General features: G+C 53.9%; 1 protein-coding gene across 2 annotated transcripts in view; it reads left to right on the plus strand.

Moving 5' to 3' along the window:
• ZBTB16 (zinc finger and BTB domain containing 16) overlaps nucleotides 1-12,619 on the plus strand; it is a 50,879-nt gene that overhangs the window by 16,705 nt on the left and 21,555 nt on the right. For both annotated transcript variants that reach the window (XM_062508751.1, XM_062508752.1), the window contains exon 2: nucleotides 9,004-9,101. In XM_062508751.1, the coding sequence (XP_062364735.1) occupies nucleotides 9,004-9,101 (98 nt within the window). The remainder of the gene's footprint in view (nucleotides 1-9,003; nucleotides 9,102-12,619) is intronic.

Consider the following 12,619-nt stretch of genomic DNA (forward strand, 5'->3'; position numbering starts at 1 on the left):
ATGGTTCCAGTGCGTTTCCAGCGTGGTTCCAGCCAGCAGCCGCTAGCTCCCTGCTCACAGATGTCTGTGTGGTTTTGGGACCACAGCCAGCTCGGACACGGTGGATGCAATGCAGTCCCGAGTGCTGCACCGTGCAGTGCTCACTGCTCCTTTGACACTTCCCATTTCCATAGTCTCTCCAAGAATATGTTTTCCGAAGGGGATTTTGCATTTGGATGGGCAGCAGTGGCCCCAGTCCCTGAGCTGCTGAGGTGCTCCCCTTCCTGCCACGTCCTCTCCTCTCCCTGGGCACTTGGGGCTCCCCCAAAGCCCAGTGCAGTGCAGATACATTAATTTGCTGCCTTGACAAGGAGCATAATGTTCACTTCCCAACTTGTAATTGGAAATAATTAGTTCTTTGTCCTCCCTGGGAATCCCTCAGGAGGCAGCCCAGACCTGGGCAAAGGGAGCGGTGCTGGAGGAGTACGGGAGGAGACCGGTTCAGGGCTGGGAGAGGTGTCTGGGGAATCCATGTGGAGCTCAGCACTTCCAGCCTCTCCCAGGGCATCTCTCCTGGCGGAGAAGGACTGTGTAACAGCCCAGCATTACAGTTTCATTAATCAAAGACACTTCCACTGCCCCTGTACAGCAACACAGCTGCGGCGCCTGTCCCTCGCTGACAGCTCCCTAATTCATCTTCTCGAGGAAGGGGGGATGCACTGCTGCTCCCCACTCACACTGCCAGGGCTGAGACCATCGCCTCTTCTCCTTCCCAAAGTTTTGAAGCCCAGCCAGCATGAGGAATACGTTGGGAGACTCTCTGGAAGCCAGTGAGCACAGAGCAGGCAGTGTGCACAGAGCAAAGGCAAGACCCATGGCTGGGCTCCTGCATGCTTGGGGTTCTACCATCCCCTCTTCAAGAGATGTGTCTCTTCCCATCCCCAAAATATGGGCATAAAACCCCAGTGTGTGCCTGACAGTCGTATCCCAGGAGCCCAATCCAGCCCTCCAGAAAGGCATGTGACCATGCACAGATCCAGGAGGTGGCAGGTTGGAATTGGGTATCCTTAATTCTAGCTACAAAAACACAATGTTTTGGAGTTGCTAATAATAAGAAAGTGTTTTCATCAAAGCTTTATTCGTCTGTGTGCTGACATCTGGAGAGCCAAGATAGATATTTTCCTTAAGACTGTATTTCCAAGCCATGAGCTCTTCCCTGGCTGTTAATTAATCCTTTGTAGTTTAGCGACTGATGAAATCATGACTCTATGAAATTTTAATCCTTGCGCTGTATAGGCACAACCGACATTATCAGAGGACCCCAGGTGTGTGCTTGAAATTAGTTTGTTGAATCTCTTGCATATTTGATTACCTTATAAAACTCCTCAGGATCTAGGCCGCTCATGGGAGCAGCAGCATTTCTCTGTGGTTTGTGCCCATTCCTGGCTGCAGTTCCCGGGCGGGTGAGCCAGGGCAGGAACCAGGGGTGCACCAGGGAGGGGGCACCAGCATCTCCATAGGGAGGTGAGGGGTGGGAAGCACATGAGCTCCCTCATGGAACAGAGCAGCCAAGCTGTGGATTGATTCCATGTGGCACCTGGGGGCACATGTTCCTGCTCCCTGAAGAGGAGCTCAGGGCAGGGAAGCAGCTCCTGGGCCCATCCCAGCTCATCCCTGTGGCAGCTCTGGCACCACACTCTTCCTGATGCATGTCCAGCCTTAGCCCTGTGGTCTGGTCATCAAAGAGAATGGAAATTAAAACAAAAACCCCCTATCCTAAACTTCTCCCCCTCATTTAAGTTTCTCTGTGCTTCAGCACCCCAATAGCATATCCGCATTCCCCTGTCACCCTGCTTTTGGCTCCCTGGGGACTTCTGCCATTTCCTTGGTGCTTCAGGAGCTACAGGCTCCCCCTTCCCTGGGGAGCAGCAGGATGATGCTGCCTGGACCATCCCAGGACTCTTGTCTCTGGAAAGCATCCGATGCATCATGCTGAACGCTTTCCCTGTGTCACAGAATCCCAGAATGGTTTGGGATTGGGATTTGGCAGGGCCCTTAAAGCTCATCCAGCTCCAACCCCCTGCCACGGACAGGGACATCTCCCACTAGCCGGGGCTGCTCAGAGCCAGGTGTCCCAAGCATCCTGAAGGTCGGCAGGAAGGAGTGGCCGAGGCCAGCACTTTCCTGGTGCGCCAATGGCACACGTGCTGCTACGGAAACCAGATGATGAATATATTTTTAAACTTGGAATCTGTGAACCGCTTATTATTTCTGAATTAGGAATCAAAACATCTGCATAATCACGCCGCTGCTGCGGCAGCTGTACTCAGCGCGAAGGTCACTTTGCTGTTTTGTGGCGATCTCGCAGGATTTAGCAGAAGCAGCTCCCCCTGCTCCCTGATCCTGTGACACCCGTGTCACGTCGGCTCAGCGCGATGCCCAGCGCAGCCCGGGGCCCAGGCTGCCCAGCACGCTGCTCTCGCAGTGCTCTGCACGTCACTGTCACCAGATGCCCAAAGAATGGGGATGATGGTTTTGGACGGCGCATTAGTGCCGGTTATTCCCAGCGGGGCCGCCTGCTTTAACCCCTCGCTGCTCGGCGCTCCAGCCCCGCTGTGACAGTGTGGAGTCGTGGAGCTGTCTGCATCAGTCTCCAGGGTGCAGGTGGTGCAGCAGAGATGCAGGGCTGATCCCTGGGCTGGCAGAAGCTGCTGACACCCGGTACCATCACCCAGTGGACTTTCAGTAAACTGTGCCGTGGTTGCATTCTGAATCCCCTTTTGAAACCTGCAGATCCGCCCAGCTCTGGACCTGGGGCAGCATCTGTGCCCCCATGGTCCTGCTGTGATGGACGGGGTAAACTTCCCACTGCCATCTGCACCCCTTGGATGCAGCTGATGGTTTCCCATTCCATGCTTGTCCCACCTCGTGTGAGCCCATGGACCCTCTTGCTTAGGGTTCTGGGACACACAAAAGTAATGTTCTCATGGATAAAGCTGTCTCCTGGGGAATTCCATTCAATAATGAATATTAGACATAGGTCTGAAACCAGGGCCTTGGAATGCATTAAAAAAAATCAGTTTGCTGCCCTTTTTGCTGCGGGCAGTTTGTCTTTTCCCAACCCATGGAGCTGGAAGCATCGTTCCAGTGGGATGCTGGGATGGGAGATGCTGCCACACATGCTTGGCCCAGGCCAGCAGTGAATTTTGAGAATTTCTGTCCTTTGGCAGCATTTGTTCACATTTATTGTGGGCAGGCTCTAAAAAAAGATTGGAATTGTATGTTTGGTGTTTGTGGCCTGGTTCTTGTCAGGTAAGGCAGGACAGCAAGATCCTTTCCTTGGCTTTTTTCAAAGGGGAAGTGTTGGCATCATGTGAAATGATGTCACTCCGCAGCATCTGGTTTGAACTCATAAATTAGCTCATGGTAAGCATAAATATTGTACAGGCGGGGAATTTCAGTGCTCTCTATTGATAGCTGTCCCCTCCCCCTGGTTGGTTGGTTGGTTGGTTGGTTGGGGTTTTTTATATTAAACCATTCAGAAATAGTAAAATCTTTATTTCCAGCTTCTGTAAGATTTATTTATTTGTTTGTTCATTTTTGGCAGCAGTGGTGGTTTGAGGGCAGGTTTTTGGTTGTTTTTCTTTTTCTTCTTCTTAATTTATTAAAGTGAAAGGAAGGTCTCAGCTCCCTTCCCCCTTCCCCGTGCCCTTAATAGCTCTCCCTGCTATTTTAATCCACGGGGCTGCGAGCTGAGGGCAGAGCAGTGACTGCAGGAGCCGAGCCGCCCGGACCATGGCCCGCACACTCCAGTGTCAGTCACCAAGCATTGTAAACAGCCACATCGGGGCAAAAATCACCCTCTTGGCAGTTCAGGTGGGATGCTGGTGTCAGAGGATGGAGAACGTGGGGTTTGCAGTCCCTTGGTGTCCCCTGACCCTGGCTTCCTGCTCTGTCCCCACTGGAAATGAGATGTGGCACCACTGCCTTGATAAAATAGATCAGGGATGAATCAGTTTCATACTGATTTACCCGGGCAAGGGAGACGCCGGTGGAAATGGGGTGGCTGAGAGGATTTTTGGGGAATGCAGCCGGCACTGGTCCCATTTTGGCTGCCCAGTGTTCAGTGCCCAGCGTGCGCCCCATCACAGGTGGGGTTGTGCTGGCTCGTGGCTGCCCCTCTGGCAGGGCACCGCCGTGATGGCCCAGTTTAAATAAAATCAGAAGGCTCCCATAAAACTCCGTTATTGCTGCAGCACAAAGTTAGAACCACTGGAGGTTTGTGCTCCCTGGCACTCGTGCGCAGCAATGAATATTTTATAGGAAAGGAAATACTTAGTGTCTGAATCTTTTTATAGCTCCAATACTCCCACGGGTGTGAGTTGCCCCTCGCACCCGCACCCTTTGCCAGCACTCACGGGGCTGAGCCCCTGCAGCATCCCTTGACCCCAGAGCATCCTCTGGTCCCACTGCCCTCAGCATCTGCCAGCCCCACATCCCCACAGGACCCCCTGTCTCATGGCATGGCATTCCTGGGAGATGCAGGGGAGCAAACCAGGGAAATGGAGCAAGATGAATGGGGGAAATCAGTGGGTTGAGGATCTCAACCTGATAAGTGGGCATTGGGAGATGCAGCAAAATCCACTGTGGAAGTGCCAAGTACAGATTTCTGTCGTTGCAGGAGTCTGAGCACTGCACTCGTGTGTGTTTTTGTCCGGCTTCGGACTTGTCAGGACTCTGCTGTTTTGCTTGTATCATGCAGCCTCCCGATGCCCCCGCTGTGTTTCGTGTCCAAAGCATGGATCAGGCAGGATGCGGGCAGGGATGTGCAAGCCTCTGCAGCTGTGGATCTCCCATGCCAGGCTGTGTCCAAGGCCTCCAGGCTTTGTCTTGGGGCTCACTGCTCCAACAGGTACCGAGTGCACCTCAGCTGCACTGGTGCTTTTCCTCAGCAGCCAGGGGTTCTTGCCTTCCCTCGGTAGCCGGCCACCCTGCCAAGCTGTGCCCTGGCCCGGAGATGACAAAGTGCCCTTTAGTTAATTGCAGAACGGATCGCCTGGAGTTAAAAGTTCTGATTTATATGACTATGGCTCTAACTGCTCAATAACATGGGCCCGTAATCTACTTTCATTTCAAACAGAAGGGTGATTTATGGGGCAGCATGCCGCTTTAGCTCAGAAATGAGGTGTTCAACATATGCTCTGTTGACATAAATTTGGAATTTATCGCTCCTGTCAAAACTGCCTGTTGGACAAAGGTGCGCATTAAGGCAATAAATGGCTTGGAATAGTTTTCTGTCAAATTTCCTAACCATTGTATTCACTCTGTTTGAGGGGGAAAATACACACTTAAAAGTAATCAAACGGCCAAAAGCCATGTGTCTTGTTCAGCACGGAGGGAGGGGAGGGGAGAGGAGGGGAGCGGGTTTCCTCCTGCTTTCCAAAAGGGGTGGCGGGGAGGGGCTGGGATATAAGAGTTTCTCAAGTCAAGACCGTTTTAGGCAGGGTTTTAAGCAGGCAGAGCAGATATCTGCTTGTGGTGGCAGTGGGATGCTTGCAGTGCTCTTTAGGTACCAGGACTGCACCCGTAGCCACAGCCCAGTGTGCTCCACCAAACTCCTGCACCCTGAGACGCTCTGCCAAGCCACTGCATCCCGGAGCAGTGGTCATTGGTGTTTGTCACCGAGCCCAGCCTTTTCACACAAAGCACCCTGTGGGGAAAACTCATAATTTTTACACCACGCAGTCTCGCTGGAGTCGCCGTCCCTTTGAAGTGCTTTTTGTGGGGCATTTACAGGCCTTTTTAATTACCGGCAGCTTGCGAGGGGCCAGCCTCTCGCCCAGCTTTTGTTTGCCGGTGCTGGGTGGGGAGGGGATATCGCTGGGCTTGCATTCCGCCTGGAGAGCCCCTTGCCAAAGCCCTGTGCTGGGGCTCGCTTGGGAAGAAGGTTGGATCCAGGCATGGGACTCTGTGCCATGGGCACCCTCATTGCCCTGGGTGTCCTCATTGCCCTGGGCCACCCTCTGTGCAGGAGCATCCTCGGGTGATACCTCATGACCTGGAGGCTTTGGCTGACTTTGTTTCCCTGCACTTCAAGTGGGATATTGAGTGGGAATTAGAGGAAAACCCTTTTACAAAAAAGGCACTTTTCCCACTTGCCTCTGCTCTCCATCCCATGGGCGCCTTCTTGGCTGATGTGCTTGTAGGGATCTTACAGGAGAAAGGAGCACAGATTCAGCCTCATATCAGAATAATAAAGCGTGGTTTATCTTTTGGCACAGAGTTTGGGCAGCACTGGGATGTATTTTAACACCCTTCACTCCCCCGCCCCCTCTTTCTGGAGGCACAACTTCAGAAGCACATATTGATCTTTCCCCTCAGATCTTAACAGCCCGAGCAGCCGTAATACCTTGCTTACATCTGCCAGGTTTTTGTGCAGTTTTGCAACATCTCCTTAATCCGGCAAGCAGAAATAGAACGTTTCAATCATATTTCGCTACTGGGAAATGGAGCAGATAAAGCGCTTTAAGACCTTGTTGAAAGGGACCGTGCAAGATGGCGAGCGATAAGAACGTCCTAGAAGCAGGCGCTGAGCTGAAAACTTTTGTCACCGCTGAAATTTGTTGATAGAGATATTGCAACTAAATTACTCTTTGAACACCCCGGTGCCCCTTTGAAACAATGCAGAGGGGATGTGACTTGGGGACATCATAGTGCCCTGGGCAGGTGGATTTCCAGGGCTCCCTGACACCAGTGGGGTTTGGGGTCACCTCATTTCCTTGTTTCCCCACCCTGCACTGGGAAGATGGGAGAAGAGATTGTTCTAGCATGGGTTTGGAAGGTGCAGAGGAAGGAGACTTGGCCTTCTGTTTCTCTGTTTCTTGAGACTTGCTTTAAAAAACCTCCAAATATCCATGCTTTACTTGAACTAATTGAGCAGTTAGACTGTAATTCAGGGAAAAGGCATTCCGGCCTCAGAAGGGGCAGTGCAGGCCCAGAGCATGACATGAGTCTTCCTAACAAAGCGGTTTTAACCCCATGTTAAGTGCAGGAGCAAGCAGAGCCCAAGCCAGGGAGCGTGACAGGCATGTCCCAAATTAAAAATGCAAAATGAGAAGGTTGTCACTTATTGAGCTGCTCGTTGGCAGCAGAGCCCTGTCAGGAGGCTGGTGTTTTATTTATTTTTGCAAGGCGGATAAATCCTTTGGATTGTAAACCTTCTTGGCCTGAATTCGTGCATGACTCCTAATCCTCTGCTATGACACAGTGAATTCAGGACAAGCCTGATTAATAATTACATTATACAGCAAAGTTAAGAGTTGAAACCAACTCCTGCTCCTTCCCTCTCCCTTCTGCTCTGCAACATTCACTCACTGCTGAACGTCTGGGGATCTTCTGCTCCGACTCTTCCCATGCTGCTATTCAGTATCCTGCAAGGTGGGCTGGCAGCCAGGGAACAAGCCTCTGAGCCCCATGGGGCAGGGGTGGTTTGGGGCTCTGGGCTCTCTGAAGCAGTGAGGGGTGATCCTGCTTGGAGTCAGAGCAGCAGCTGCTTTGGGCCAATGAAAATTACACCTCAGGGGAAGTACAGCAGGAGCTCACAGGCACATGGTGCTCGCAAGCCTGCACAGCTGGGGCTGAGCCCTCCCGCGAGAGGGTCCACATCCAGCCCTGGACAGGACCATTCCTGTTTTGTCTTTGGCAACAAGGCAGTAGAAGCCCTCTCGTCCTGCTGCTGCGCGATGATAAATGGCGCCTGCGATCAGAGGTCAGCACACAGCTATGGGCTGTGTTACTCCTCAACACACACAAATACTTCTCTGTTTACAGCATCCGATGTTGAAACTTTGCACGTGCTGCTGTCCTGAGCCCTCCCCAGCCACAGGTCTGAGTAGCTCGTGGTGACCGAGGGCTGGCGGGCAGCAGCCCGTGCATTTGGGGCTCGGGGGTGTTGATCAGGGTGTCTGTCCAGCACAGAGCCAGGTGGCTTTGCAGGGAGTCTGGCTGTTACCAGTGGAGGTGGCAAAATAAAGCCCCAAGCCCCCATTCCACGTGTTCTGGGCATTGCGTCCTTCCACGCGCCCTTAGCAGCTGAGGCTGCTGTGGGCACCGAGCCTCAGGGTGCTCCTCTGTGGTGTGGAGGGGGCTGAGCAATGGGTGGTCCAGATGGGCAGGAGAAATGGGTCTGGGGGCAGCAGCGATGTCCTGAGGAGATGGGATTGGGTTCGTGGGTAGTTTTAGACTTGGACAGTGCTCCTTTAATGCTGCCTGTTAAATCCTGTCATTCCACTTGGTCCAGAGCTCGGTTACCCAAAGGTGAAACATCAATGTCTTCACAGTAAAGGATGGGCAATAATGCAGAGTCTGGCCACTGTGGGTGAGCCTGGCACCCTTTGCTGTGATCAGTGCCTGTGGGCAGTGCCCTGGGCAGAAAGGCCCCTCCTGGTGACCAGGGTGTGGGGGATGCTCAGCCCCCCGGTGCCGTGGGGTGGGAGGCACACTCGGAGGCTGTGCAGTGCTGCCTAGGTGTGGCTCCCTGTGTACCTGGGGCTGCCAGGAAACGGTGAGTGGCATGTTTCCTGTTTAAGAGCCTGTGGTTTTGTTTGTTGCTTGTGATTTGTGTCATGCTGAATTTGGATGGAAATTGGGATTTGGTTAGAAATGCACACAAACAACCTCTTAAAGTGGTTGGGGCTTGTTTTGGAGTACAGTGTTTTTTTCAAAAGCACTCAGAACATGGGGAAGGAGTTTGCCAACACAGATTTTGCCTTAACTTCAGATTTATCGGGTTTATTAAAAGACTCCAACAATAGTAGCAATGACAAACACTGACAGGGAGAGGGTTGTTTCCTCAGTTCTGGGGAGTCACATGGAACCCCCATGCATGCCCTCCCTGCAGTTCTTCTAAAGCCAGCACTGACTTCGGGCAATGTGTGGGTTGCAGGAAGCACCAGGCGGTTTCTCGGAGTTGTTTTGGGTCGCTTCCCCTCATCTCAGGACTCACCCTTGTTTGTTCTCCCCCAGGAAGCTGCACAGTGGGATGAAGACATACGGATGTGAGCTGTGCGGGAAGCGGTTCCTGGACAGCTTGCGGCTGCGAATGCACTTACTGGCACACTCAGGTGGGTTGGGAGGGGGTGCTGGGCTGGGCATGGGGGGTTGCTCTGTCTGTCCCTCCAGGGATGCTGTGGCTGCCCAGCTCACACATCTCCTCTACAGCAGACACGTGCAGAGCCGGCTGCACCCTTCCCTGGGCAGTGCATTGCAAACTTGTTCTCCAGTGCCCAGTAATTTGATTTATTTAAATTTTATTTTTTGGAGTTTGTTTTCAGTTCTTTAATTGTGGAAATATTTTCCAGACTAAGCAGCTCAGAATAACAAACTCTACATGCCACGCGGCTGCTCATGGTCAGCCCTGATTGTAGCGTGAGCATTGTTTCCACCTCGGGCCCCCACCGCAGGTTCGTTAGCAAAACTGCAGAATTAAGCGTTCTCTGACTAATGAATCCAAGTAGCAGGTTCACAGGCTGCAGGGCCTTTAATTAAATAGACAGGGGAGGGCTGGAGCGCTGCACTGGAGGGAAGACCTGTGCTCTGCAAGTCCATGTCAGTTGATGTTCCCTTGGGGGTGCAGTCCTGGCACAGCTGGGCTCTGGCGTGGGGCACTGGAGACAGCCATGAGACCCCTGGACCCAGAGGTAGTCGGGAGTCCTTGTCCCCCTGCTATGAGGACAGATCTCTGGGGGGTGGCAGGTACTGGAGACACAGATCTGCTTGCACATAGCTTGGCAGGGAAGCTGTATTCTATTTTAAATGTGCTTATATACTTTTACCTATTTTTTACCTGTTTTCATTTTTTTTCCCCACTGCTTCTTTTTCCTGGGGTTGGGGCTCTTCATCTGGCTAGTTGCTGCTTTCTGATTTTTGGGTCAATAGACCCAGCCCTGACCCCATCCCCACCTTACCATTTTTTGGGCCAGGCACCAGCTCCTCAGGGTGTCTGCAGACAGCAGCAGGTTTCTGGGGGAGATCCTTGGGATGCTGGTCCCCCTGAGTGCTGAGGTTAAGGATACTGGTCCCCCCCAGCACTGGGGTTAGGGATGCTGTTCCCCCAGCACTGGCAAGCACGCCTGTGTTTGTTATGGTCGCGCTGGCTCACAGCCTGTCCCTGGCAGGCAGCCAGCTTTGTGGGTACAGTATGTACAGTGAACGCTGAGCCAAGCTTGTCATCGCACAGGATTAATTTTTTTTTTTTTTTTTTTTTTTTTTTGTAAATCCGGCGAGGATGGGGGGGCGGGGAGAGCTCTGCCTCGAGCTCGCAAACAGCCGCTGTGAATTCCAGCGCTGTTATTTATTAAAGCAGGAGACCTTTGCACCTCTTCCCTTGCCTCCCCCCCACCACCAGCCCTGGACACAGTGAGGTTGTGCTGGAGCAGTGGTGCAGGGCTTGTTTTCAGCTCTGAAGGTGGCTTTGCCTCCACAGCATGTGCTTAACTGGGAGTTTGCAGTGGGATGGCTTTGTGCCCCATTGGCACCCTTCTCCAACCCCAGTGGCAAAGAGTTAAGGGGGTTAACATCTGCAGCTTCCACATCCAAGTGTTGATGGGTTATGGTAAAGGTTCCTGTTGAACCTTTACCTATTGAACCAAGCGGGGCTGGTTGGGGACCAGCCCTGGGCGCTGTGCTGCTCTGTGGCAGGATGGGCTGGGCACACAGCACTGTTGTGCCACAGCTTTGCAGGTGCAGGGTAAATCCTTGGCCCCATGTTGACTCTCAGTATAAAGTGTAAATGTAAAGCCCTTAATGCCCTGCAGAGTCTTTCCCTACCTGCTGCCCTTGCTGCTGGCAGTCAAGTTCTCAGAGACCACTAAGGCTGACATGGAGAGTTGTCCTTCTCCCAGAAAAGCAAATTGTCAGGGAGGGTGAGGTGGGAGACCCAGCTCATCGGTTCTGTGATTCAGAGCTTCATTGGTTTGACCAGGGAGGCTGATCCCAGTACTGCTGCTCCCTCAGTTGCATCCTCACCAGAGCTGATGCACAGTGGGTGCTCATTCTCAGCCTGGGATGCTGGTTAATCAGCAGCTGCTGTGAGCTGGGTTTGTTCTTCAGGACAGGGAGGATAGGGGGTTTCTGCCTGTCCCCTCTTGCTTTGCCTCTCCATCCAGCAGAAATGACTGCTGTGGAGGTGGTTGTGCTGCCTCTCTCCAGCCTGGGCTGGGAGCTGTGGGAATAGCTGATAGAGCGCAGGGATGCTCGTGGGCAGCATGGCAACGTACAGGCAGCAGCCCTGCAGACTCCTGCCCTGTTGCTTCACACTCTCCGTCCCCACCCAAATATGCTCCTTCATCATCAGGAGAGGCAGAAGAAAGCCCCAAGGTCCTATTTTGTGATGGACGAGCTGTCCAGGGGGCAGCGGGGGAGTGGGGTCCGGAAGAGATGGCACCTCGGACAGAAGGGGACGGCACATCCCACCCTCGCCTCTCTCTGCCCGGTGGAAGAAGAGGGGTTTCTTACCGGGCCATCCAACCCCCGAGCATTGCCCCTGTGTCCCGGTGGGTGGGATGTGCGGGGCTCCGGTCCCTGTGCCCCGGTGGGTGGGATGTGCGGGGCTCCGGTCCCTGTGCCCCGGTGGGTGGGATGTGCGGGGCTCCGGTCCCTGTGTCCCCGGTGGGTGGGATGTGCGGGGCTCCGGTCCCTGTGCCCCGGTGGGTGGGATGTGCGGGGCTCCGGTCCCTGTGCCCCGGTGGGTGGGATGTGCGGGGCTCCGGTCCCTGTGCCCCGGTGGGTGGGATGTGCGGGGCTCCGGTCCCTGTGCCCCGGTGGGTGGGATGTGCGGGGCTGAGTGCGTCTCCGGTCCCCTCGCCCGGGCCGGTACCCGCGGGCTCCCCGGGGAGCCTCCCCCCCGCCCCGGCTGGCCGGCATCCCGCGCTCGGTCCCGGGTGATGTCAGTGGCCTGCCGGCAGGTCTGGATGTTCTGCCAGCGTTCCCGCGTTTATGATCATCCGCAGATGTGCATCCAAGAACACACTGTACCCACAGCAGAAATTAATGCAGGCTTGACTGCCGGCCAAGCCGCGCACACGGGGGAGAGGAAGAAAGAAAACAAAAACTGTTTAATGCTGTTTATAAATTATACACTGGCTGATGAAAAATACATTTCTCTTAGCCCCCACCCCTCCCCTCCCCGTCCTTTCTGCCTCAAGAGCCTGAACTGAGACCAGAAAATTATGGTTTGCTTTTTAGCTCCTGTTTTGGCCGGGTTCCTGGACCTGGCTGCTGGGTTGAAGCCAGCTTCTTGCTTCTCCCCGCCCTCACCTGATGAAATACGTTTATTTTTCACCCACCGTCTCTCACCGCTCCCTTGGTTTGGCCGCCCCTTGTTATTGACATTATTGATGTTATTGATGTTTTGAAGGCGGGGTGCAGAGCGGGGTGCCAGGACCCCCATGCCCAACTCGTCCGATGTCCGTCCGTCCATCTCGTTCCTTCACAATGCCTGTGGCCATCAGTGCCCACCTCTGCTGGAGGAGGGAAACTTCCCAAACTTCCCCCGAGGCTGTGGTGCCGGAGACCCCCCGCACTTGGGCTGGGGGGCAAATGGGGCAGGAGCCTCCCCATCCCTGCCCACCCCTCCCCACAC

This window comes from Cinclus cinclus, chromosome 25, assembly GCF_963662255.1.
Source record: "Cinclus cinclus chromosome 25, bCinCin1.1, whole genome shotgun sequence".
Classification (NCBI taxonomy): domain Eukaryota; kingdom Metazoa; phylum Chordata; class Aves; order Passeriformes; family Cinclidae; genus Cinclus; species Cinclus cinclus.